Here is a 26608-nt window from a genome sequence, read left to right as displayed (position 1 = left end):
TGAATTAACACTACAGAGCTCTAAACTCTACAGGTTCAGATGCATCCAATAGGAAAGCAGGATTGATTCAGTAAGATGAAAAAGAAGAATGACAGCCATGAGAAACTGTCTTATGTCACGTTCACAGTCTGGAAAAGACATTCAGATGTTGTGGAATGTTTATCCTTCTGATGGCCAGTTTGAGTCTATCATCTAGTAGGCAGACAGGGAGGCCAGAGACCAGCCTGATAATTGGTGGCAGATATAGACTAATGTTAAACCACTAAGAAGAAGACTGGAGTCCCCTCCTGGAGGAGAGAGGAAGAAGTCAGGGAGGAAGGAGGCTCAAGGTTTTCAAGCAAATTATATTTTTTTGGGGGGGCCCACTTGCACTGGCAGGAGTGTGCATGACAAACTGGTGCAATTTCAGCCATGTGGCTGGAGCAGTGTGATATTAGTCTCTGCTGGCACAGCCTGGCTCCCCAGCCTTGGCGGGCCTCAGATTTGAATCGCCAGGGGTCCGGGGTCCCTCCTCTGACAGGACAGGAGTAATTACAGTACACCCTGCTCAGTGTTCTCTATTATATTGGCCTCCTTATCAGTGGCTGTGGGGCTGTACTTGATCAAGTAAGGTCACTGTATGTTGACCACTACGCACCAGAACACTGCTATTGGGAGATATGATAAATAAAGGCAACGCCAGACAACATTCTTATCTGCTCTCCAGCTCTCTGCTCATTCTGTTCTGTTTACCTCGTGGTGTTTGTGTGTGTGTGTGTGTGTGTGTATGAGTTCAGGGTGGAGAGAGTGTGAGAACAGCTACAGGGAAAACAGAGATGTGTTGCGAGTGTGTTTTTGTGTAATTGATGAGCTGTATAAATGTGCTTACATTATCCTAAACCTGAGGTAAATGTGGGTCATGTCAGGATCATGTTTGGCCTATAGGAGGCAGAATAGGCTTGTCTCCAGAATATGCTCGATCACTGGGTCGTACCAGAGAATACGCCATACACTGTGACAACTATCAATTATTTCCATTTAAGTCCTAAAAAATGTTTTATTTACATGATGGTATTAACTGGTGTAGGGGTTAAGTTTTCACAAACCCCAAATCTAACACAATATAGTCTATTCATGATAAAAACGAAAAGAAGAAAGCAATCAGATTATTTCATGCATTGTCTCATCAGTTGCCACTCATATCTCCCCTCCCCTAAGAATTTGCTGTGTTGTGTCACATCAACACAGAGGATGAACTAGTAGAAACACCTGTGATTCACCAGTACTGAGAAGCCGGTGCCTCCCAGCTCCAGGCCTGTGCCGAGGGCTGTCACACACTGACCTGCACGCACATGCACTAACTCTCTCACACGCATGCTGTACACACAGGCACATACACACGCAGACAGGCTAAACGAGACACACACACACACACACACACACACACACACACACACACACACCAAATCATACACACACACACCGAAGAACCAAATCATACACACACAAACACACACACACACACACACACACACAAACACACACACACACGCACACACACACACACGCACACATTCAGGACGACAAGGACAGGGGGCTCATCATGCATCCAGATACATAAAGCCTAAATATGACAGCTAGTCAATAGGCTGACAGCCACCATGCAAACGACTGTGTCCCTCTGGTGAGTGTGGAGATGTAGCTACATATGCAGAGCTGGGGATAGTCTGTCAGGGAAGTAGGCATCACCAGCCCTTTAACTCCAAACACAGTTGAACTGTGATTGAAAACGAGCTCTCAGGAGACTCCTACTCTGGCCAGTTATCCTCTCGACAGACACCAGCCACTCCCTGTGTTCAGTATGATTATAACCAACTGGCAGTTTTACTAACGGCAGAACAGGTCAGCAGCACAAAGGGTGTTCTACTCTTTCATGTCCTTGTTCTCATGGTCTAAAATGTCCTTAATCTGAGGAAACAAGCCTCACTATCATAGGAATATACTACTACTACTACTACCTCTACTACTACTACCTCTACTACTACTACTACCTCTACTACTACTACTACTACTACTACCACCACCACCACAGGAATATACTACTACTACTAGTACTACTTACTCCTAAATTTCCCTTAAGAACATTTCTAAATGTATACTGTAGTATTTCAAGACACATTTCAAGATGATATGCTATTTGAGGCCTTTTGAAGGACTGAGCAATATGACAAAAGGTTAATAGTGTAATGTAAAATAAGTTCATATTTTAAGTTAAGTGCAGTCTTAAGTAATCTTAATAAAGATGATGTTAGAATCCATGATGAGTATGCAATCCTTTATTAGAATTAAAATACTCAAACATGTGTGACACAGGAATGCGAAATTCGAAACACAGATTCCAACATTTAAAAAAATCAGACAAGGCTTTGAAATTAAACAAATACAAATAATCAACTCAAATCTTTCAACCATTGCACATTTGGTGGCAAAAATAAGATAGAATACAAAATCATACTGGTTAAGACCTAGCAGTAGTGTTGGATCAGGCACCCCATAATAATCACAGTTCTCAGACTGATATCAGAGCAGGAAGGGGACACACGTCGCCTTCTGATGACATCACAGCTTCAAAAAACAGCGGGTTGAGTGGGTGAGCTATTAAAAAAATCAGGATTTTTAATTTTTTTTTTTTTGCAAGTCAAAGTTGATTACTGTGTCTCCGTGCGTCGTCTGGAGGTTGTGATTGGACATAAACAGAAGAAAGAGTGTGATCATTGGGCGGGGCCAGGGGTCAGAGTGGTGGACGTTACTCTGGCTGTCCAATCAGGCGATAGCTTTGGCCTCTGGTAGGAAGGCCTCCCAGTACTTGATCAGCTGAGGAAGAGAGGGGAGAGACCACTGTGAGAGAGACCACTGTGAGCAGAGAGATCACACCATGCCGCTCACATCTGGGAACTTGTGAGGTTAGGGGGAAATATCAGTTATGGAGTTAATAGAAAATAATAGGTTACTGTCCATTCATGGACAGTTCTATAATGTCGGCTGTACCTGTTGCTGTGTTTGTACAAGGGACTCCAGGTATTTGATGATGACAGTTTTAAAGTCTTTCACTCTGTCTTTCTGTAACAAGTGGAAACCAAGGCAAAACAACAACATTATTGTAGGCAAAGCTGTTCTGACTGACATGACTCATGTGCAGTTGCCCGTCTACTAACCTCAAATCTGTTGACTTCTTTCCGGATGGTTTTGGAGATCTGATCAAAGTCTCTCTCTCCCTGCTGGACCTTGGCCTCCAACTGGAAACAACCACAGCATCTCTCCATTAATCAAGTCATGTGTTACGCACATTAAGAACAAAGAACATAATAGTGTCTCCAGACGGCTGCACTGTATGTGAGCTAATGTAATTATGATGGACAATTAAAGGTCAGTCTCTGGGGCTAATGCTCTGGTCAGTTGCCTGTAGCTGATCCTAGTCCTGATGATGTGAGGTTACCATGGTAATTATCATTAAAGTTGGTCATCTAAACCTAACACTTTAATGATGGAGACGGGTGAAGGAGAATGACGGTCTGAGTTAGTCAAGCTACTGTTAACCCTTTACAGACACAAACAGCCTGTCTGTTCTATGTGTGGACGAGACAGTCTCATGAAGAGCTTTGCACAGAAATTCTATTCTAGACAGTGTGAAGGTCTAGGTTTCCAAAGAGAAGCTACCTTTGAAATTCTAGATTTGGCAAAACCTCGTCTTTCTTTTCAAAACATTTCCCAATTTCCGAACACGAGCAGGCATTTCCCTGTCCGTAACTCTGCCGGTTATCACAGACCAGGTTTCAGATGGTGTTCTGACGGACATGTGACCTGGAGGGCTAGGGGTGGGGGGGTGGGGGGGGGCAGCGGGGTTAAGATGGGCGTGAGCTAACGGAGGATAAACAAAGGGATGAGGGAAGGACGGAGGGATGAGGGAGAGAGAGGAAAGCTGAGCTCGGGGTCCTACCTCCTCAATCTCCTGCAGAAGGAAGGCATGGCGGGGGAATAATGCAGAAATTAAAGAGGCTGAAAAACGCTGCTTCGCACACCAAACAAACGCAAAACATCAACATCACTCACGTCTGCCAATCACACACAGCCTACAGAGGGAGGCCCTCTCACTGTAGCCAATCTAACACAGACTACAGGAGAAGATCCATGCACTTTAGCCAGCATGAGCAATACTGTAGCTCAGTCGCAACAGTTAGTATGCAACATCCAGGAGTGCAAGGGGAGAGAGTCAACTCAGGCTCAATATTCAGGGAATATCGACAGACAGCAGCAGCATGCGCTGGTATGACAGGATAACAACCCAGGGATGAGTCTGTGATGAGGAAAACTGAGAGGAAACTCATTACCTGTCAGTGCCTACAGGGGGCAGTGTGGCTCAATGATTTGACATGGTTCTAATACACACTAGAATTATGGGTGTGTGCGCTTATTATACCTACTACAAACTGTACTACCATACCTACTATACTACCTGCACTGAGTCTGGATAACGTGTGTGGTTCAAACCAACACAATTTGATCTATCTTGACTACGCAATAGTACACATGGAAACAGATTTGGCCGGCAGTGCTGCCGGGTTGAGACGCAGACCAGTGCTGTTCTCTGTGTTTTCTGAGAGCTGTCAGGCTTGAGACTAAACCAGAAGTCTGACAAGTTCTCCTTAAATAACGGAACCTACAGTAGCAACTCTACTGCATCTGTCCTCTCCTGCCATGTTCTGACAGGTCTACCTCTAACTACGCACGGGTTTTCTTCCATTACATGCTGGTGTTTGAAGTGCACCAGTACTACTACTGTGTGTGTGTATGTGTGTGTGTGTGTGTGTTTGGAGCATCATTACTCTGTATGTGTGCAAGTGTGTGTGTGTGTGTGTCTCAGCATCCTCCCACCTCTTTGCTCTCGTCCTTGGCCTGCTGCAGCTTGTCAGGCTTGTTTGCAAACTGAAGTTTAGCCTCGGTTTCCCGCTTCTTCTGCAGCAGTAGCTGGGTATCCTGCCACTTCTGCCACGTCTTCATCCGGTGGTCAAACACACCCTGCATGCGCAAACACACACACACACACACACGCACGCACACACAACACACACACGTGTGCACACACACAGATGCGCACACACACAGATGCGCACACACACACATACACACACAAGCACACACAAGAAAGACAGTTAGAGCACTCTACAGCGGTAAGAAAAACCAGATGAGAGAAACAGGGAAAAACTCATTTTGTCAAAACCGTTCAGACACTGTAAAAGAGACTAGTCTACAGTATGTGAGTCTTTATTCTAAATACAAAATGTCTTTCATTCCATTCTATTCTAGACTATTCTATTTCATTCCATTCTATTATATTCCATTCTATCCTATCCTATCCTATTCCATAGTTGTCCAGTACCTTGACTGCGGTGATGAGGCGTACGTAGTCTCCCAGCAGCTCAGAGAACAGGTAGAAGTCAGCGCAGGCCTGGTCCTGGTGCAGCTGCTCCACCTTCTCCTCCACCTCCGCCAGCTGGGACAGCGCCCGCGACAGCGCCGTGTGGTCCTCGCTGTTACCCAGCATGGCCGCTGACTTGGCGAAGGACGCCGTGTTCACGGACAGCTCTGAGAGAGGGGAGGGGAAAGGAGGGGACGGGCGATGGTTACGTATTTCTCAAACAGACAGTATGATGGTGAATGGGTCTCAGGATGCATAGCTGGGGCTGTTGTAAGGGGCTGTTTGGTGTGTAGAGGGAGAATGTACTGTGGTGTCGTGTAGAGGAAGGAGGTAAGCCCGTGGTATACGGTACATGGTTTTAACTATGCGTACGCATACAAAAGATGGCCACCGCGCATCTCCTGTGTTCCTTTGGAGTGTTGGCTGCGGTTGGCTGTGCAGGTCCTCCGAAATTAAAGCGCCGCAAAATACGCACTTGTTTAAACATGTGTTTAAGCGCTGTCAAACAGCAAGTATAGGCTGTAGGCTTTCGGTGTTTAGAGAGAGGAGGTATCTGTTAGATGGAGGAGGTAGGTGTTTGGTAGGTGTTTGGTGTGTAGAGGGAGGAGGTGTTAGATGGAGGAGGTAACTTGTTTAAACATGTGTTTAAGCGCTGTCAAACAGCAAGTATAGGCTGTAGGCGTTCGGTGTTTAGAGAGAGGAGGTATCTGTTAGATGGAGGAGGTAGGTGTTTGGTAGGTGTTTGGTGTGTAGAGGGAGGAGGTGTTAGATGGAGGAGGTAGGTGTTTGGTAGGTGTTTGGTGTGTAGAGGGAGGAGGTGTTAGATGGAGGAGGTAGGTGTTTGGTAGGTGTTTGGTGTGTAGAGGGAGGAGGTGTTAGATGGAGGAGGTAGGTGTTTGGTAGGTGTTTGGTGTGTAGAGGGAGGGTGCTGTAGGTGCGTTGTTACCTTTCCTGTGACAGACAAGAGACTCCACGCTGGCATGTAGCTTCCTTAGCTGCAGGTCCAGGTTCTCAAACTGCTGTTGCTTCTCCTCAAACCACTGGATAACAAATCAAAAATATTATAATGACCAATAAAAAAATTACAGAGTCATTGCCATATACTTTTACACTTTTTATTTCAACCAAATCCCTAACAAATGAAATATAACTATGCATTCAATGAAATATAGTTGTATAGATATTATCACAATAACTGGATAAATAGTGCATTACAAATATACAGTAATAAACGGTACCAGCCAACCGTAAAACTAAAATAAATCACCCCAATAGTATTTCTCTTCACCCCCCACCAGCAATTCTATCCTCTTCTGTCCTCCATCCCACAACCTTAGGATTCAGCAGGAGAGCCCTCATTAATTCGTCTCATTATTCAAGTCCAGAAATCAGCCCTTACCGCATCCGATTCATTCATCTTGATTGTCATTTTGTTGACAGCGTCGGCAGCTTTGTTTACCATCCTCAATATTCCCGCCCCGCTCAGTGCCTGTGTGCTAACCGCTCGCGGCAGCTGGGATAAAATGACAAATAAGGGCAAACAAACCGGTTAACAGGCTGGGCTCCCGGCGTCCCCTGAGGGCCGGGGGCCAGGCGGGAGCCCAGGGGCTGAGTGGGGTTTTCTCCACTCCCATACATTTCAATGCTGCAGGAATCTCATTTAATACGTTCTCTGGGAAAACTCTCAGAGGGACAATAGGGGGCAAAAATAGCTTTCAATTGCTGCTGACCATTTATCCTTCTCCGCTACAGTTCCATTTCATTAGCAGGGATGAAGACTGTTGTTTCAGGAACGTATAGATTTGTTCTGCCATGACGCTAGTGGGCCATTTTCTGGCCAATGCATGTTTGTTGCTGAGAGGATCCCAGACTCATTCCAGAGGGCCATCAGTCCAACTACACAGACAGGGGGAAGTCTACCTAGGGCTTTGTGGTCGTAAGATTCTCCTATTAGAATCTTACAATGGAATTGAGATGAACTTAGAGCTGCAAAGCATGACTGCAAAATCACATCTGAAAAATGTTGTAAGGCGCAATGAAATTACGAAAACAATAAAAACAGTTTTCAGCCACTCTGACTTCAATGACATTAAAATTATGAACAATTTGAATTTAACAGGATACTCTAACATTATTTCAACGCTAAAATGAGGTTGGACTTATAACATTATCAGAATGTTAGAATGACATTGGACTGTAATGTTACGCAATTTTCAAACAACACTGGACTGCAATATTATGTTACGGTTTAAAATTAGAATGAGGTTCTAACGAGGTTGGATGTATTTCTACCTCAGAGCTCTCCAGGAACTGTATGACATCAGGGTCTTTCAGCAGGATAGGGTGTTTCACTGTCCTCATCAGGTACCTGCCAGGGGAGAGAACAGCGTGACCTCTGACACAGACCATCACCAGCATGCCACCAGCAGAGATAATACCTGTATGATCATCTAATAATGATTTGAGTGAGAGGATGAAATAATGCAACATTTCCTCCACCAAAACATGATTTTGGTAGGAAAAACCATAATGAAAGATTGCCGCTATTCATAAATATACTGGCATGATAATTCTGTAGGTGAGCAGACTGAGAGTAACGTCCGGTTGTAGCCATCAGGGTCCAGTTCTCTGCCAATGAGCTCTACGAGCTGACATCCCGCTGGTCAACACTGACCTTACTGTCAGTCAGCAGACTGATAAAAGGGCAGAGAAATGTCAGCGCTTCACTTAACGTTCGCTGCTATTCCCTTCATCAGAACAAGCAAAAAAACACGCTGCCAGGGAGACAGGCTGCAGGTTGAATACCAGCCGTGTCAGAGAGTGCTGTCCAGAGAATAGCCCACACACCAAAGCTTCAGAGCATCTCCTGGTGTGTGTGTGTGTGTGTCTGTGTGTGTGTGTGTGTGTGTGTGTACTGTGTATGTGTTGACAGCTCTGAGGCCAAGGGAGCATGCCCGTGATAATTATTTACCTAATATTTCTGGTTAACCTTTAGGCCACAAAAGCCCAGAACAAGAATGCTCTTTAGACCACGGGTGGATTTTCATGTTAAAGTTCCTGTCGAACGTGGGAGCTGTTAAAGTGTCTCCTCTGACAGGCTGCTGTTTAACAAGCCTGACTGTCAGCGGCAGAGCTTGTATGTGTCATAATGATCATGACAACAAATTAACCCGACACATTCTGCAGCTGTAGTGTTGCCGCTGTTATTGATTTGTTTTACCTGTAAATGGAGTGTTGGATGAGGAGTTCTGTTTCTACGTTACCTCTCCAGAGCAGATCTTCTCTTCTCCACAAACTCGGTAGACGACAGATCCTCCTTCCCCACTTTCACTTTGGTCATCCCTAAAGAGGGACACACAAACAAACAAACAAACAAACAAACATACAAAAACAGGTTAACCTTGGCAATAAAACTTTCACAACAACATTGCAAGCTCTGCTACATCACAGAAACGTTCATGTCTCCTACCCACGATGCTCTTCTCAGGGGCTGGGGGGACTATATAGCCGATGTGGAGGTACTTGGAGGCCAGTTTACTGTGGAGACCCAGGAAGTCACTGAACCTCCTCTTGACAGCAAAGTCCTTCCTGTTGAAGACACTCATGGATGTCTAGAGGACAGAGGAGGAGACATGCGGAAAGGAGGAGAGAGGAGGAGAGAAGGAGAGAGAGGAGGAGAGTAAAAGAGGAAGAGGACATAGAGAGGAGGAAAGATGAATTGTATCAAGATAACTGTGGAGAGATGCTGCACGTTTACTTCCCAAAACAGTCATCGGAAAATCATTGATGTGCAGGCTGATGCAAATTCAGTGGTAAACAGACTCCATGTTGTTCTCTACCTTAGTTGTGACTTTGTATGCCATGTAAGCAGTCATGCCATCCCCTGGAAGAGAGGTAACATTCATCAACCACAAACCTACCATAGCTGCACCTTCAACCTCTCAACATGCAGTTTAGGAGGAGTTCAGTGAACATTGACAATTATCACAACTGTTAAACCTGGAAACGACTGAACTGAAACAAGTTGCAGTGCAGTGTTTCCCTGTGTAGTTACAGGGCATTTATTAACCAAAGAATACACCAGCGCGCCTGTCCCCGCCCCCCTACCAACTCCTCTTCAGAGTCAGACCTGCGCAGCTTCAGTAGCAGCCCATCTTCTGCCTGGATGGAAGCCCTAGCAGCAGATCCTCTGGTCCACAGTTTTTATTGATCCACACATAGACAGGCTCTCTGAAGACGACCTGTTAACAGGCCTCTGACCACCCTGTACACCTGACAATACTCCTGAGGCTCACCTCAGCACAGCAAGGAGGGGGGTGCAAAATGATTGATTTAGCCATTTTTGGTGCGTTAGGTTTAGCTAGCCTGGTGACTTGGAACATACAGTATGGGATGGTCCCAACAGTGTGAACCACGTCCACTCAGCACGCCTCATAAGCTAAATCAAGCTCACTCTAAGCTCTGTCTCGCCCAGGTCTGAGAAGAGGTGAACAGGAAACAGGAAGTGTGGGGTCAGCAGCTCTGTGCAGTCAGCGGGGACAGCTAGGCTGCCAGCGTCCAGTTCAGCATCAGCAAAGGGACTATAACGATTCCTGGAAATAGAAGTAGGGTGTTGACGAGTGAGAATTCTCTTACCAACTTTCTCCGGATCCGACACTGATATATGCATGTCAAATGAATCCCCTCCCTCCGCCTCCTCCTCCTCGATCTACAAGACGACAGACAGCAAAACAGATCGATCACAACACAACACCAGTGTGAATGGTCCTGAACAGCCGTTTCACATTGCAGACTTGACGGAGTCTACAGGCAGTCCCTCCGAGGAGATCAAGTTAATGACCTCCACATGACCTTATGACCCAGAACGCGTGGGGGCGTTACCTCGTCCAGGTCGGCATTGAACATGTCTACGTGTCCCAGGTCGCCGCGCGGTGTGATCGTGATGGTGGGCGTGACGGGGGTGATGGCGGGGGAGGGACCGTCTGACAGGATGGGCTCCCTCTCTGGGCTGTCCAGGGACACCTCTTCTGTGGCCTCTGCGCACGTGCACACGCACACACACACACACACACACACACACACACACACACACACACACATACACACACACACACACATACACACACACACACACACACACACACACACACAAGCACGACAGGCTATAACATATTTTCATTCATTTGCTTCGTAATTGCTGGATTTGTTGTTTAAATTGATTAGTTGTAATGTTATTTGATTTTGTGTACATTGTTTTAGTATTCTGTGTTAAAGGCCCTACAAGGAGTTTCAGGAAGCGGAAGTGTTTTCCGCCCAAAAAGACCACATTTCCCATGAGCCTCCCCGCGTACTGTCGTAAACCTTAGCTACCTGAGCCGGGTGTTTTGAAGACAGAACGATCGCCACCGACAAGGTAATTACATAGGTCTTACTAGTAACGTTACTTTTGACAATATATAACGGTCATATTTGCTCGCGTTGTCTCTTGTCGGCGGCGTAGGCTACTGCAGTAAATCGTTTCGTCATTCCAAGGAAGTTCTGGACGACCCGACCACGAAATTATAATCTAAAAATAAACTACATAGAAGAAACGACATTTGTCGAAAATGGACACATAAACAAGTGTGGGTAATGTAGATTCACCCACATTAAAATGAGACTGTTTCGTAACCAAAAATAAACTCCTCGGGGTACCTTTAAGCACCTTGAGACTTTATTGTATTTTAAAGTGTGCTAAATAAATAAAACCCATTATTATTATTAACAGATAATAACATGCTGTTGCATGCCTGCGTGTGTGTGTGTGTGTGTGTGTGTGTGTGTGTGTGTGTGCGCGCGTGTCTGTGTGTACACAAAAGAAAGGTAATGTGAACATCCTACCTGCAAACAGATCCTCTGGGTCATCGTCAAACAGGGCGTCAACCTGCTTGGGTCCATTAGAGCTGGCGTTGACCTCCACAGTGACCTCCTCGGTGGGCAAGCTCGGGGGCTCCGGGTCTGGAGAGGACGGGTCCGACTGGAAACACACAGAACCATGGAGACAACTCGGTCAGTATGGAGGACAGAGAGACCAGGACCAGATCTGGTGAGTACATCTAAAGACCTACTGTCTGATCTCTATAAAGATCTGTTCACATGAACTCAATCAATCCAAACCAGTGAATCACACTGCCCCTCCATGGACTAGTTCACCTAAAGCTACCTAGTTAACAAGACCCAGATTAACCCTCGTTTTAGAGTATAACCATGGTCACCAACATGGTCACCAACCATGGTGAAATCTCCTAGGAAAGATTTATCTCTTACAGGACTAAAATTAGCCTAATCTGTGTCTGGGGAACCAGGCTTGAATGACATGTATTATACTGGATCCTAGCCTCACTAGTGGGAGTGTCTAGGATAAGTACAGTAGCACATTGATGGTACTAGTAGCATAGCAGTACAGTATAAACAACATATTGCCGTGCGTCACATGTCCTGAGATGACCAATGGTCTCTGTAGAAACTTCCTCTCCTTCCCATCTCTCGACAGGAAGCAACAGGAAAACTGTCAGCCAGGCATACACCACAGTATTTCCAATGACCAGTAACAAAATACTGCTGTAGCAGTGAACCCTGGTGAGCTGTGGGACTGGGATGTAGCCTATAAATGCAATTTATAGGCTAATTTCAGTCCACATTTTCACCCAAACCGCTGTTGATTAGAGGACTGGAGGAGCATCACAGAGAGAGGCAGACCTCCAGGGCTGACAGCCAAGGTTTTCATTGGCTGAAACTTCCTCATCAACACCTCCCTCTAGAGACAGTCCAGGAAGGGAGAAGAGTTGAGCTAAGGGGAACAGCAGGAAGCGTGAGTGATAATTGGACACTTCCTCCCTCTTACTCAGCACAGAATGAGAGAATGGGAAGGAAAAAGCATGCAAGAGTGAGTGGCTGGTTGTTGCTGACCTCAACATTCTCAGTTCACCTCACACAGAAGAATGAGTCAACCAGGCCACTAGGCCTGCGGCTGTGACGAGACTACATGATCCCAACTGTGGGGCTTCGATAGACAGAACACAGTTCAGAACACACACTTTTGATTAGCAAATAAAAAAAACACTTAAAAATTCTTGGAACAGACTCATGTCATCTCCTTGCCAGTAGTGATAAAAACTACTACATTAACTAGGCTATATAAAAAAAACAGGGGGTGGGGTGGGGCAGGCTGAGAAGGAGGGAGGAGGAGGGGAGGACAGGCTGAGGGGGGAGAGAGAGAAGGAGACAGGCCTATAAGGTCTCCTCCTGGCCCTGGCTTAGTCCACCTCTACAGAACAGAGAGGAGGTCAGCTATAGGTTAATGTGTACGCATGTTCACTACCGCGCACTACTGCTGTTCACTTCCTGTTTATAGAACCCTCTAACGGACTTTCTTTACAATAAACACACCCTTCTCTCAGTTCCCCTTCCTCACAAAAGAGGTGTGCAACTGATTGATAGGCTTGGCTTGCTGACAGAATGGATCACGAGTAATGGAACAGTGCAAGTGTGTATGTGTGTGTGCGCCTATGTGTGTGAGTGTGTGTGGGGGGGGGATTCTTGGAAATGTGCAAATAGATGACACATGCAAAAAAGCTCCATTCCCAGGATTCCAGGAATGTAGAATTGCAATACTCTTAAGGCCAGGCTGCTTTCAAAAGAGAATGCATGGGTGGCATCCAATGTTGCAATACTCGAAAATGGGGAAAAAGGGACACATGGAATTTGGCAGTGCAAAATGCACACAATCAGTAGCCTATTCAATGTTTCCTGGTGAAGACCCAACCCTCTAATTGATGTTACTCAGCTAAACAAACTCACTGCAGGCGACACTCATGGTGATTGCCGCCAGTCTCAGTCATATCACGCACTGTTTATTCAGGTAAACCGTTCCCAGGAGTTTGTTCTCCGGTCACTATCCCCGTGCCACACCTGTGTGACAGTCATCTGATCTTGACTCTATAAACCCGGAAGAGAGTAAAGTGCATAGAGATCCTGCGTTTACTAGGCGCACAATGACGCCCGCGAAGAAGCCCCCCTGACTCCCACCCAGTATGCGCACTTGGCTCAGAGTGAGCTGACTATAACATTATATTCCCAACGATGATCTACGATGCTTGAAATATAATTGCAAACTAGTCATCCAGACAATTCGTATTATCCCAATCGCAACAACCTCGACTCATATCTAGCAGCATAGCTCAGAGTAAAAGAGGTTCCTTGACAGCCCCCACGATTTGGCATCAATGAGCATCCCGCCCCGCTGCGCCGCGACAAAGTCAACCCTGCATCATCGCTCTCACCTCCTGCGTGGAAAGCGTACTGACAAAGAGGTCCTCTCCGTCTTCGACCTCCCTGAAGTCAGTTTGTCCAGCATCTCCCATCGGTGGAGGCTCTCTCTCCTCCGCCATCTTCCCTCTGCTACAATATCCGCACAAGAAAACAATCGACAGATAGGAGTCAGGAGGTTCGCGGTGCTGTCATGTGACACAGGAACAGTTTCAGACTTGTGACAGGCCGGGCGCTCTTTCCGCCTTTTTTGCAGTCAGTAGGCTAACTCATAGAACAGAATAGAATAACAGTTTGCTCTGCTCTTTTATCCTGGACATCTCTTCATTATGGAATATGATAGAATAGAACTAGTAGTAGGCTATTCTCCATTCATGAAACGAGAAGTGTAGGCCTACAGCTCATGGCAGCTGGAAGCAATTACAGACAGATAGATAAATGGGCAGTTCGGTACACAGCACAAGTCAGCCGCACACTGTAACATTGTACCAATAACTGATAACTTCCCACAGGATACAAATGAGTTATAGGCGCTGGAGAGAGATGTTTTTATTGATGTCATACAGAACAAATGGGGCAGCTCAATGCTATATGTCTTCTAAAGATGTATAAAATTGAGTTGGATGAATTGCACCGTACAGCACTGTGAGGTGATTTAAGAAAACTGCCACCACATCTGTCTTGCCTCTAACTAAATGTCACTGCTAAAAGTCATTTACGGGGGGGGCACAGTAGAGCTTGGCTGGTGTGTGTGTGTGTGTGTGGTGGTGGTGGGGGGGGGGCATTTTCAGTCCTCAAACTAAACTGTCGCCTTGAACCCTGACAGTTGGAGAGACCAAGATAGAGTCTCGTGGGACCCCCCTAACACACACACACACACTGGCCCGAGGCCCCCCAGTCAGTCCAGAAACGGAGACAGGCTGCAACACAGCGGCACCTCCACTGAGCCGTGACTCCGTCTCTCCTGTCTGCTCCGCTGTAATGAGCTGTTATTTACAGCAAATCAGGTGGCAGAGCCGGCAGAGGCCTAAATGATACTGTGGTGTATCTGTGCTGTCCCCAGAGGGAGGATGGGGAAGGGGGGTGGGGCAGGCAGAGTGCCAGGCAGACAGTGAGGGACTGCCTCTCCCTCTCCCTATGGACACCCTACCCTGCCTTAATGGGAGACACTCACCGATCAATGGAATAGGTTAAAGGAGCCATTGCATTCCAATAAATATACACTGACTGTACTGCCATGGCCCCGTACCGGGCTGCCAAGCCAAAATGCCTGGCTGGCTGATTTGCTGACTGCACCAGATGGCACTGAGCTAGAAGATCCCTTGGACAGTAATGTGTAATATTCCAACTGTCTCAGGGATGGGGAGAGCTGGCCGTATTCTGGGATGTGGAGGGGAGAGTCAGCTCAGGGCATGGGGAGATTAAATAACGACGAGCGCTGATGAGGCTAAGCTGCCCTCCTCTGGGTCACACTGGATCTGCCTGCTTATACAGACATGTTTATCATCACTGTTTGAAAGGCTGGAAAACAGATGGAAAATTAAGTTTTCGTAGACAACAGCAGACCACAGGACGTAGCAGGGACACATCTACTGTAGGCCTTTGTAGCCGCCTACACACTCAGTCAGAGAGTCACTCACGGTTTTGGAAACCTTTTTTTTGAGAAATGAGATTGAGTTGTAGTGGTTCAGCAATGCAACCTGACAGCTACTTTCTCTGAACAATTTCTCCGGGCAGGCAGGCTGACAGGGGGGGTCAGAGGTCTGGACTGGGGGGGGGGGGCAGGGACACCTCTCAGTCAGTACATACGTATGTGACAGACAGAGAGTGACACACAGAGACACACGGTCTATCTCTTTATCTCCATCAAAACCTGACTTAAACATAGGCTGCACAAAATCTCTTTAGCAGAGACCGTTTCCAAAGAGAGGATGTTCATCATTATCATGGTAGCGATATGTTGGTCTATCTGGAAGAAACATAAAATATTCTGTTCTGTTGTATTCTATTGGAATTGGCTGTCTCGTGAGTCTGGGGTATTAGAGATGTGCTGCTGTGTCTCCTGAGGTCCTGCTGACAGCCCTAATGTTGCTCTGATTTACAGGCTGCTCCAGAAACTAGCATCATTACTCCTGTACACATAGAGCAGGAGATCACTCTGCTCAAATGGGCGGGGGGGGGGGGGGGGGGGGGGGTCCTCTCACAGCACAGGGATGCAATACAAAAGTCTACATTACAATGAGTTATTGTTATAGTCATCTAGATATATCTACATATATAAATGAGCAACTCTTTATCTGTATCTCTGTCTGTTTACATTTTCCTCAGACACCGTTGGCCTGACAGCATTCATATTTGGTACAGGTACCGGCAGTGGTCCCAGGCAAACGGTGACAGGGCCGGATTCTCTAATTATGGCCAACTAAATTAGTGTTAGCCAATTAGTGATAGCACTTCACACTACACCCACAGCAGCCAGCAGGTGGCAGCACATAACAATTAGTGATAGCACTATGTACAGACTGCCCATGGCAGCCTGCAGGTGGCACATGAATGAGCAAACCTCTGTATCTCTGTCTGTTTCCATTTTCCTCAGACACCGTTGGCCTGATAGCATTCATATTTGGCACAGGTACCGGCAGGGGTCCCGAGCAGACGGTGACAAGGCCGGATTTTTTAATTAAGTAATTAGGCCTGACTAAATGCCCAATTACTGATTGTTGGATTTTTTTTTAATTCTGTAATTAGGCCAGGCAAAATGGCCAATTGTGTGCTCCAGCGGATATCAGAACCAGCGTTCATGTATTTTCTGTCTGTAATAGAGCGGTGGTCTATCTATGAGACCCCTTGAATAACTATCTGAATGTTTAAACTAATGCGATGCTGACCAACCTCTTGCCTACATCAGTGATGGCTGCCCCCAGTTACTGTAGATGTGGTATGTGGCCATAGAGACCCATCAGTAATATATGGTATGTTGCCATGGTGTTTCATCAGGCGTTATGTAAAGCTCTGCCGTTCCTGTCCTAATACGGAGTGTGAATGGAGTTCCTGGCGCCTGAACAGAACTGGTGGTCAGAAACCAACATGCCACCATGCTCTCTCCCAGGGAGATGAAGAGCAACTTTATTCACATATCGTTGGACAACACTTGACTCGTTCCACAGCATACATTCTCCTCTCACAGGTTTGTATTTCAAAATATATTTACCCAAACCAATTCATGCTTTTCACTGAAGTGTTTTGAAAGGTTTTCGATCTGTTATGCTCAAGATGTGAATGAGTGCTGTGTGTTGCCTTGGTGTGTAGGCTACTGCAGACCGTAGAGACTAATCAGTTTCTCATGGGGTCTGAATCTGGGCTCCACCACACAAGCAGTTCATCACCGGACTGTTCTAGAGAGATCCTGAGCAGCAGCAGTGACATGTAAAATAGGGGTAAAATAAGGGAAAATTATGAATGGTAATATTGAGAAAAGGTTTTGTAAAGCAAGAAAAAGGTTTATTTTCTAAAAGGCAAATGTTGAGCCCTATCTGGGGACTGTGTGTGGTCTGTATAAATCTGTTCTGCAGATTCAGAATAGCAATGCTGCCCCCCTCTGGTTTAACAGAAAAGTGGCATCTCCTGTCAGGATACAAGGCATTTATTTCCCTGGGATAATGATAGTTCACAACCTTTATGCTACATGCAACCCATAATATGCAAGCATGCTACATTAGGTTACATACTGAGGATAAATTACTTATGTGAAACTCAGGTGATAAATATTTTCCTTGTCATCCTGGTGTGTTGAGCCTGCCAGAGCTGACCTCCTGTTTCCAAACATTCCAGTCAAACGCCTCTGGCTCAGGCTCCCAGTCACAGGCCTTAGTACACTGTGGCGTTCACCGTCCTGCGGCCCAGCTAGCTTGAAGGATATGCATGGGTGTAGTGAGTGAGTATTGAAGGCTGTGTATGTATGGTTGTTTATACTATTCAGCGGTTGAGCCAGTCAGTGAGTGAGAACGCATGGGAGGCCGTGACTGAGTGAGTATGCGTGGAGGGAGACGCAGGGTGCAATTAGCTCTTCTTCTTTTTTTTCCTTCTCCTTTTTTTAAAGGTTGTGTTTATCAGTATCCATCATCTCTGTCCTTACATCAATTAATGCCGTTGACGGCTGAGAAACTGTCACCGGCCAGGCAGAAACCTTCCTCTATCCTTCACAGAGAGAACTTTCCTCCCTCCATCTCCCCCCAACCCACCCCTCCATCCCTCCCTCCCGCCTGCCGTTTCCCTGGCATTAACTGCTGTCATCCCTGCAACAACACAGCCCAGTGGTGTCAATTATATTTGATTGACTGAGTAAAGCACACACAAATAAGCCAAAACAACGGACACAAAAATCTATAGATGACTCCCCTTGTCAAATCAAGCGCTTGTCTCCTCCATTTTCCCGCTGCCCGCCGGGGCCGGCGCCCCGTGCCTAAACGTTTCCCCTCACATCTCACAGCGTCAACCAATTAGAGCACCCCGCTTCTCCTAGGTGTGGACGGGCTCCCAGGGATATTGACTCAAACTGGTGTCCAATAAATGAGGTCTAATTTATCAGTTTAACTTCTCTGAAAAAATAGCTCTTGTTTTTTGTAACATGAACCGCAGGGCTGAAGAGGAGGCGAGGAGAAATGTCTCCTAGCAGCGGAATCTTAAAGCATCCGACTCTGTACTCTACCTCACTGACGACTTACCAGTCATCACATGATCTCACTAATGGCCAGTGTGTGAACCATATTTCATATTAACTATGATTGAAAAGCACAATTACCAAACACCCATCAATTGGGGTATTATAATTAAAACTTTTGTATTGCTTTTCGATGCAAAATACAATACATTCTGGCATGTGCCAGTTAGCATAACCCAACAATAATATTCATCTAGGATTGACTAGGCAAAGTGAAAATACCACTTGTGTCCGACTGTAAACTGATTCCACTGAACAAAGAATAAGAAACATGAAACTGTTTATTTCAGTTCAGTTCGTCTTAACAGTTTAAATACAGACCAACGAATGATGTATGAACTCATTCTGCCTCTGTACATACATAAAAAAACATCCTGAAATATAAAATAAACTTTAGGTTTAACATTCACTACTATTGCCTCAGTCATTTTTTTGCATTGCGAGGAAATCAAACAAACAATTGTTTGAACTGTTGTCCATTAGACAATTACACAGATAAAAACATCAATACATGTAACTAAGTACAGCTCATGGTATCAAGACGTCAAATGAAACACTACAGTCATTATAATCTCACCGTGACATTTGAACTCATACAGTACAGGACCTGTACTCCTGGTCAGAACCAAAAAAAACACTGCATAGATGATAGAACTAAAAATAAACACTTGTGACGCTGATTATAGACATTAAATATAAACAGTGGCTTCAAAGATATATGTTTGTGCTGGAGTGCATGCTAGTCTGTCAGGTGCAGTCGTGTGTGTGCAGATGCATGAAGAACACCAGTCACCCTGTCACTGACCTGGACAGGGACAGTATTTCATGAACATAAACATTGTTAAAGGCGACACACATCCTTTACTTCTCCCCTGCTGTGTCTCCGCCTGTGTCAGACACTGTGTTGGGGGGTATTAAAGACATTTAATGAGTGGAATGTCTCTTTAACAGACCTCTAGACCGCACTGCTCTTGTTCCTGGTCTTGGACGGCCCACCAGGCCCCGCTTTAGTCTCTGTGTTTTTCCTATTGGCCGAGCTCTGGAGTGTTCCGGAACCAGAGTGCTGCTTGACAGCGGAAGCTGATTGGCTGTTGTTGTTGTTGTTGTTGCTGTTCTGATTGCCACTCAGGGACTCCATGATGGAGCGGAAAGTTCCAAAGGGGCGTTTCCACGTGTCTGACGACTCGCTGCTCGTTGTAGTCCTTCCAGAACTCTCTTTCCCATGAGCCCCTTTGGCCTCTGGCTCCTGCGGCCTTTGGTTCACCTGCTCGTCAAAGGTGACTCTGAGCCGGAGGTTCTGGGAGGTCTTCCTGCGTGAGGACGGGGACTTCAGGGCGCTCTTGGGGCTGGTGGTGACCTTCTGGCCGTGGACGTCGTGGAACTCTCCGGAAGCCTCGCCCAGAGCGTCCGGGTCGCTGCGGTCTGAGGTGGGGGAGGGGTTGTGGGCGCCGTCGACAGACTTGGTGGCCCCATGAGAGAAGGCCAACTTGCGCTCTGAGGAAGAGGAAGAGGAAGAGGGAGCGTGCTTTTTCATCGCCAGGGGCAGGTGATTGCTGATTGGCTCCTCACCCTCGGCGATGGGCAGGTGATTTGGCCTCTCGGGCCGCGGACCGGAGGTGGGCGGGGCTCCGTTTTTGCCCTCCTCTGGGGGGTAAGCGTCGGAGTCTGATTCGCTGAGGGAGCGCTGCATGATCTGCTTCAGTCTGGCCAGCTTCAGCTCCCTCCTCTCTGCAAGCCCCGCCCTGCGCAGCGGCCCTGGGGGGTTAGCTCCGCCCCCCGCCGCCCCAGGAGGAAGTTCCTTCCCCAGGAGCTGACGCAGAACCGAGTCCGCAGCTAAACCTCCCTGCCTCACCACCCAATGGCTGTCTCCGGGAGTGCCCTCCGCTGTCAGTGTCATCTCAGGCCACGCCTCCACTGAGGGCTGATGGGAACTGGTCACCAAGGAGACGGAAAGAAGCATGTATTAGTACATTTGATCAGTGAAGTATAAATGTAGAGATAATACATTATACAGAGCCAACTTGGGATGAATGTGTGTGTGTGTGTGTTTGTGTAGGAGAGAGAGAGAGGCAGTGAGAGTCTACATAAGTAGACAGAGAGTCTACATAAGTAGGCATAAGTAGACTCTCCCCTGCGCCTCGCGCCACAAAAACAGTTTCTTCCCCACTGCCATCAGCCTCATGAACAAGGTTTGTGTCCTCCTATGACCCCGCCCCCCCCGACTCTACACCCTTTGCACCATATATCACAACAGCACACACATTGCATAAATAAAGCATCGTACATACTGTAGATCACACTACCCTCTACACACACAGTACATATTCTCACCACACTCCGTTCTGTATGTATTGTGTATTTTGCATTTGTACTTTTTCTTTTTCGGATATATTGTATATTGTATTTGCACTGTCCTGTCCTGTCCTGCAACCTGTGTAATGTCTCCATCAGTGCATGCACTATCGACCTAAGCAAATTCATAGTATGTGTTTATACATGGCAATAAACTGATCTTGAATCTTGAATTGTGTGTGTGTGTGTGTGTGTGTGTGTGTGTGTGTGTGAGCAGAGCAGACCTGGGAGATCGTGAGGGAGTTCCCTCTCCTTTGGTTGGATCCAGGAGTCTCTGGACCTGATTCTGGAGAGCCAGCCTCTCTACAGCTTGTCTGGTGAGAGATACAATAATCACATCACAAAATCAGACACATTTCTTTGTGTGTGTGTGTGCGTGTGTGCACGCGTGTGTGCATGTGTTTTACTCACTCGTTGAGCTGCTTGGTGAGCTTGACAACCTGAGATGCCAGGGACATGCACGTTTCCACGACAACCAGGTAGCGCGCACATGTGGTGTGCCCCTGCCGCTCGGCACTCTGGGAAGGCCTCTCGCCCTGTTGGTTGTGAACGGTCACGTTGGAGCCGTACTCTACCAGGGTCTGGAGAAGAGATAAGGAGGAGAGGAATGGAGAGGAGGGGAGAGAGAGTAGGAGAGTAGGAGAGCAGAGGAGAGGGATAGTGGAGTATTAGTCTTTCTACATGCCTAGTTCAGATCATACTGTGACTATTACACAGACTATGTGACTATTACTCTAAGCTACCTGTATGCAGGTGAGGTGTCCGTACTGGGCGGCCACATGGACAGCGCTGTTGCCATGCTGGTCCACCTCATCCAGAGAAATCGCCTGCTCCTGCATGAACTGGAGCAGCCACAGCAACACTTTCTCCTACAGAGAGAGAGAGAGAGAGAGAGAGAAAGAGAGAGAGAGAGAGAGAGAGAGAGAGAGAGAGAGGCAGACAGGAAAAGGTATGTGTTTGTACTCCTTGAACATACGCACACTGAACTGTGTGTGTGAGATGGCTCCAGGGTGTGTGTGTGTGTGTGAGATGGCTCCAGGGTGTGTGTGTGTGTGAGATGGCTCCAGGGTGTGTGTGTGTGTGTGTGTGTGTGTGTGTGTGTGAGATGGCTCCAGGGTGTGTGTGTGTGTGTGTGATGGCTCCAGGGTGTGTGTGTGTGTGAGATGGCTCCAGGGTGTGTGTGTGTGTGTGTGAGATGGCTCCAGGGTGTGTGTGTGTGTGAGATGGCTCCAGGGTGTGTGTGTGCTACCTGTCCGTAGCGGGCCGCGTAGTGGATAAGGCTAGGGTGGTCCCTGGTACAACTCAGCTCCGCTATGGCCTCCGTCTCGCTCACCATCCACCGCACACACTCCAGGTGGCCGTTCTGTGTGTACACACACACACACACACGCAGCATGAGTGGAGTCAGGTTAATTTCCTAGGGCGCGCACTGCCCCGTCTACAAACAAACAAAAAACTGGGTGTCCCCGCCCTCGTCCCGGGCGAACCTTGACCCCCAGGCCGGCGGGGGTGAGCTGCTGGCTGTTGCGCTCGGTCAGGCCGTCCTCCCCCAGCAGCGAGGTGAGGTGCTGCAGGCAGTCGGCGTGGCCGTACCAGGCAGAGATATGGAGCAGGTTGTTCCCGTGCTCGTCTCTGATCAGCTCCAGGTTCTCTGCTGCCAGGTGAGGCTGGGGTGGGGGGGGGGGCAGGTAGACAGTCAGGTGAGGGGGGAGGGGCGGGGGGGTGGACAGGTAGACAGTCAGGTGAGGAGGGGGGAGGGGGAGACAGGTAAGACAGGTAGGTGAAGCTGGGGTGTGAGTGAATGTACAGTAGGTAACAGTTGGGGTGGAGTGTCTGTGTGTGTGTTTGTGCGTGTGTGTGTGGTGTGTGTGTGTGTGTGTGTGTGTGGGGGGGGGGGGGGGTTATAACGGTCAGGGAGAAGGCAAGGAGGAAGACAGAGCCATGTTCCAATATAACTGTATAACAACAGCATGCTGAATAATGTTATCCTGTCATGCGAGAATTAGCGGATTCGTTTTGCCTTCTGGCTAAAGATGGTAGCAGGAATAAACAAATGGTGCGTAGTTAAAGCAGCCACTACTGTGAAGGAAAGAGGTTCTCGGCAGAACAGAGGACACATACCAGTAGAGAGATCTGTCCCTCTCTGATGATGTTGATGATGTTCTGGTTTTTCTTGGTCTCCTCGTCCACCTCCCCTCCGTGAGACCTGGAGCTGCTGCCCGCCCAGGTCTTACTGCCCTCCTGACCCCCGCTCCCCCAGACCTTACCGCCCCCTTCCTGCCTGCCCCCAGACCCCCCCGGCAGGGGGAACATCATGGCCTGCCCCCCTGGGGGGTCCACCACCCCTCCCATCCCCAGCTTGTGGCTCTGGCTGTCGGGGTAGACCCGGCTGGCCAGCTTATCTGTGTCTGAGAGGGAGGAGCAGCTGAGTGGCCCTGGGGGGTCGTAGGGCCCCACGGAGGGCCGCAGGTGGTAGTCAGCCTCCATGGACTTGGACTTCCTCATATCGGACCACTTGACGGGGGACAGGACGCAGTACTGGGTGGCCCCGCTGAGACTCTCGCTGTGGGGGAGGGTGGAGGTCTTGCCGGAGCCGCCGCCGAGCCCGCCCCCTCCGCCTCCGGCGCTGCGCTTGTCCTGGTGCGCCCTGGGAAGCGTGGACATCTGCTGGCTGGACTTGATGTAGGGGACGTCCAGGATCTCGTCCATGTCCAGGTCGTAGTGCTCCAGTTCCCCGAACAGGCCTCCGCCCCCCCCTCCACCGGCGGCCCGCGCCTTCCCCCCCGCACCCTCACCCCCGGCCTCGGAGGGCTTGTCAGAAGGGGGCTCCTCCTTGCTGTCCTCCCCATGACCCTGTGACCCCTGGGCCTTGCTGTCTGTCTCTGCGTCCGAGGTGTCAGGCTGGTGTTTGAGGGGGGAGACTCTCTTCACGGGTCTGAACTTGCTGTGGACCTCGGCCATGCCGCTGGGCTTGATGCCCCCCCCGCCAAGAGAGGAACCCCCCCGGCTCCATGGGATGGCTGGGGCTGAGCATGAAGAGACGCAACATGCATCACACACTAACTGGGTAAGAACTTCTCCTTATTAGCTTATATCACATATTAGAACAACACTATCCTTTATCTGTTACTTTGGGATTCATGAAAACAAGAGGCAGTCAGTATTTGCTAAGAGGTGACAGTTACAATCTGTAACATAGGTTGAATAGTGGGGTTATTGACACTGGAGAACAAGTCACACACCTTGTCTGTCTTCTCCTGGCCCATCGCCTCTCCTAGACAACTCTGGGATGTTCTTCAAGGACGTCACAGAATACTGTCAACAAGAAGAGACCAATAGAAATACTTGAGTTTACAATGGCTTATTACACGGCTCTCTAAAATACTCGATTCTGATTGGAAAATCGTGCATTCTACCGTCATTGACCGACGTCAAGGGCAACCAAGCAATATTGAACGCTGCTAAGGGCAACACATTATATGTCAATGGACAACAGTTGAAAGTTGTCTGAAAGTTGCTGAACATTCTAAACAGTTAATAATAATAATAATAATAAATAACGTTTTTGGCTGTTGTATCAAGCCAATCTCTGAAAATGCCCATTGCCCAAGCAGCACACGGAACCATTTTGCTGGCGAAATAAAAAAAAGTGTAACTTTTAGTATTAATGTCGTTGGTAAATGGCCGTGTAATAAGCGGGATAACATATGGCCAGCCAGTCATTATCAAAAAATAAGAGCCCTTCAGTGCGTTACAAAACCCCTCAGCTTTACCTCAGGGTTCCGTAAGCACTGTCAGGCTCTTATTTTTCAATAATGACCGGCTGGCCATATGTTATCCCTTACTTATTACATATCACACAGTATTTCAGCTGTGTCAGACACCATGAAACAGAATGATTTGATTAGATTAAATCAGAACTGTATCCGAGCATGTGACCTTCTAATACCCTGCCTGGCTCGGTGGACCAGGCAGCTACTGATCTATGACAGGAAGCCAGTTCCATTGTTATTCAAAGTACTACAATGGGCGGTTCAGACACAACAACTGTAAGACAGTCTTGAGCAGTTTTAGAATTAAATCGGATTGTTTTGGAATGCTGATATGGAATCTTGACTGAGCAAAGCACACACAACTGGTTAAGTCTACTGTAAATCTATTGTAGTCCTGTAACCTACTCACCACTGAGTCATCAGAGAAGTCGATCTCATCCAGGTCCAGGTACTCAGGAGCTTCCATCTTCAGTCTGCATTATCATCCAGACCCCAGGGAGAAGCAACCTGTAAGAGAGAGTACACACACGCACGCACGCACGCGCGCACACACACACACACACACACACACACACACACACACACACATACACACACACACACGTCAACCAACTATCTTTTAATGGCTTAATCTAACTAGATACAGTCAGGCAGTCTGGCACACTGTGATGTCTTATCCAAACACAGGTTTAATTCAACAATAGACCACAAAGTCGGCTTTATGCCAGTTATTCACAGCCTGATCAAAGAGTCAACAGGCCAGGATCATGCTCATTATTCCTATAAGACCCGGGGGAATGTTATAGCACAGCTGGGTCGTGAACAGAGCACAGTTACAGAAACATTGTGATAACAGTGTTTGTGCCCCACTGGCCTGGCTGCTCCCTCGCTTCATCTCGCCAGGAACAACAGCGCCACTTCCTGTGCCTGTGGAAACTCTATCAAAGTAAATCGTGTGACCACATGATTTTTGTGTAACTTCTGATTGCAAGTAGTCTAGCTAGGCAACTGTGTCAACTTCAGTGGGTGGAGTAGCCATAAAGATGTGGGCACCTAGCAGGTCTAACACTATTATTACATCCTTCGTTTAGGCCCAGCATTGAGCTAGGGCTTACCGATGACCTGGATTTCTTGGCAGCTTCATTTTAAGAACAAGCATTTTGGACCACGTTATGTAAAATCTAAAGGTGAATAGCAAAACACACACGCACACACACACGCACACGCACACACACACACACACACACACACACACACACACACACACACACACACACACACACACATACACACACACACAAAGAAAAACCCTGGCCTGTGCACAGGAAAATCTTAGCGTGAGTTGCTTTTATGCAATGGATTAAGGATGTTTATACGCTAGCTGACTTTTAGACAACATTACAACATTCCATGCGTAACGTTATACCTTTATAGCTAATATCCACACAATTGTTACAATTAGCTTACAGGCATAGTTTGATCAAAGCTGATCACTCATATTAGCTAGATAGCCAACTGTACGCCAACTGTTAGCAAACCAACAGGCCAGCATCACCCCCTAATCATCCGCTGCATCTCCAGCCTAGCTCAGGCTAGCCAGGCAGGCTAACACGGAGGAGTCGGAAAACCAGCTAATCAGCCGCTGAAAAGAGACCAAGAATCCTTATCTAACGTACACGTAAGCTAAAATATTTGATTTAAAAAACTGCCTTGTTTTCTTTCACAGTACCTTGCTGCTGAGTTGATAACTACCCGAGTTTTCGAGTGTTTGCTAGCTTGGACTAGCTAGGCAGACAGGAATCCTGGATCCAGCTGTTTTTTCCTGACTCGCAGACTGCTGCCTTGAAAGCACAAAGGCTTCTGACATGGGAAGTTGACGCACCGAGGCCAGCTCGGATAGCGGAAGTACAATTCTAAGGTCCCGTTATACCCTTAGAATAAAGGCTTAGAATTAAACTCCGCTCTCCTCGAGAAATATATCTTTTTTTTTACCACTTGAAC

At 47.5% G+C, this 26608-nt stretch overlaps 2 protein-coding genes across 2 annotated transcripts; both read right to left on the bottom strand.

The window, feature by feature from the left end:
- Nucleotides 1-2618: 2618 nt before the first annotated feature.
- On the bottom strand, nucleotides 2619-13913 carry snx2 (sorting nexin 2). Its single transcript, XM_084457034.1, has 15 exons — nucleotides 13777-13913; nucleotides 11336-11471; nucleotides 10337-10491; nucleotides 10091-10163; nucleotides 9295-9338; nucleotides 8925-9066; nucleotides 8719-8797; nucleotides 7748-7823; nucleotides 6855-6968; nucleotides 6402-6495; nucleotides 5417-5622; nucleotides 4912-5055; nucleotides 3195-3275; nucleotides 3028-3099; nucleotides 2619-2853 (listed from the first exon to the last, which is right to left on the bottom strand). Exons 1-15 carry the CDS (start codon nucleotides 13882-13884, stop codon nucleotides 2803-2805), a joined length of 1575 nt encoding a protein of 524 aa, XP_084313160.1. The 5' UTR covers nucleotides 13885-13913; the 3' UTR covers nucleotides 2619-2802.
- A 4846-nt stretch (nucleotides 13914-18759) lies between these two features.
- sncaip (synuclein, alpha interacting protein) lies at nucleotides 18760-26449 on the bottom strand. The gene is made up of 10 exons (XM_084457351.1): nucleotides 26337-26449; nucleotides 25017-25114; nucleotides 24077-24149; nucleotides 22956-23860; nucleotides 22322-22501; nucleotides 22084-22197; nucleotides 21578-21703; nucleotides 21246-21415; nucleotides 21059-21148; nucleotides 18760-20413 (listed from the first exon to the last, which is right to left on the bottom strand). Exons 2-10 carry the CDS (start codon nucleotides 25071-25073, stop codon nucleotides 19438-19440), a joined length of 2691 nt encoding a protein of 896 aa, XP_084313477.1. The 5' UTR covers nucleotides 25074-25114; nucleotides 26337-26449; the 3' UTR covers nucleotides 18760-19437.
- Nucleotides 26450-26608: the final 159 nt, after the last annotated feature.

The sequence above is a fragment of the Borostomias antarcticus genome, assembly GCF_949987555.1.
Source record: "Borostomias antarcticus genome assembly, chromosome: 23".
In the NCBI taxonomy this organism is placed as follows: Eukaryota; Metazoa; Chordata; class Actinopteri; order Stomiiformes; family Stomiidae; genus Borostomias; species Borostomias antarcticus.
Note: the sequence above shows the minus strand (reverse complement) of the source record. Positions and strands in the feature narration are given on the sequence as shown.

Coding starts and splice junctions, on each gene's coding strand:
- snx2 (XM_084457034.1), bottom strand. CDS start 13,884: ATGGCGGAGGAGAGAGAGCCTCCACCGATGGGAGATGCTGGACAAACT. Junction 6,969..7,747: donor AGTTCCTGGAGAGCTCTGAG/GTAGAAATACAT, acceptor ATTTTATCCCAG/CTGCCGCGAGCGGTTAGCAC. Junction 2,854..3,027: donor TTGTACAAACACAGCAACAG/GTACAGCCGACA, acceptor TCTCTTCCTCAG/CTGATCAAGTACTGGGAGGC.
- sncaip (XM_084457351.1), bottom strand. CDS start 25,073: ATGGAAGCTCCTGAGTACCTGGACCTGGATGAGATCGACTTCTCTGAT. Junction 24,150..25,016: donor ACTTCTCTGATGACTCAGTG/GTGAGTAGGTTA, acceptor TCTTGTTGACAG/TATTCTGTGACGTCCTTGAA. Junction 20,414..21,058: donor ACTCCCTCACGATCTCCCAG/GTCTGCTCTGCT, acceptor CTTGGTGACCAG/TTCCCATCAGCCCTCAGTGG.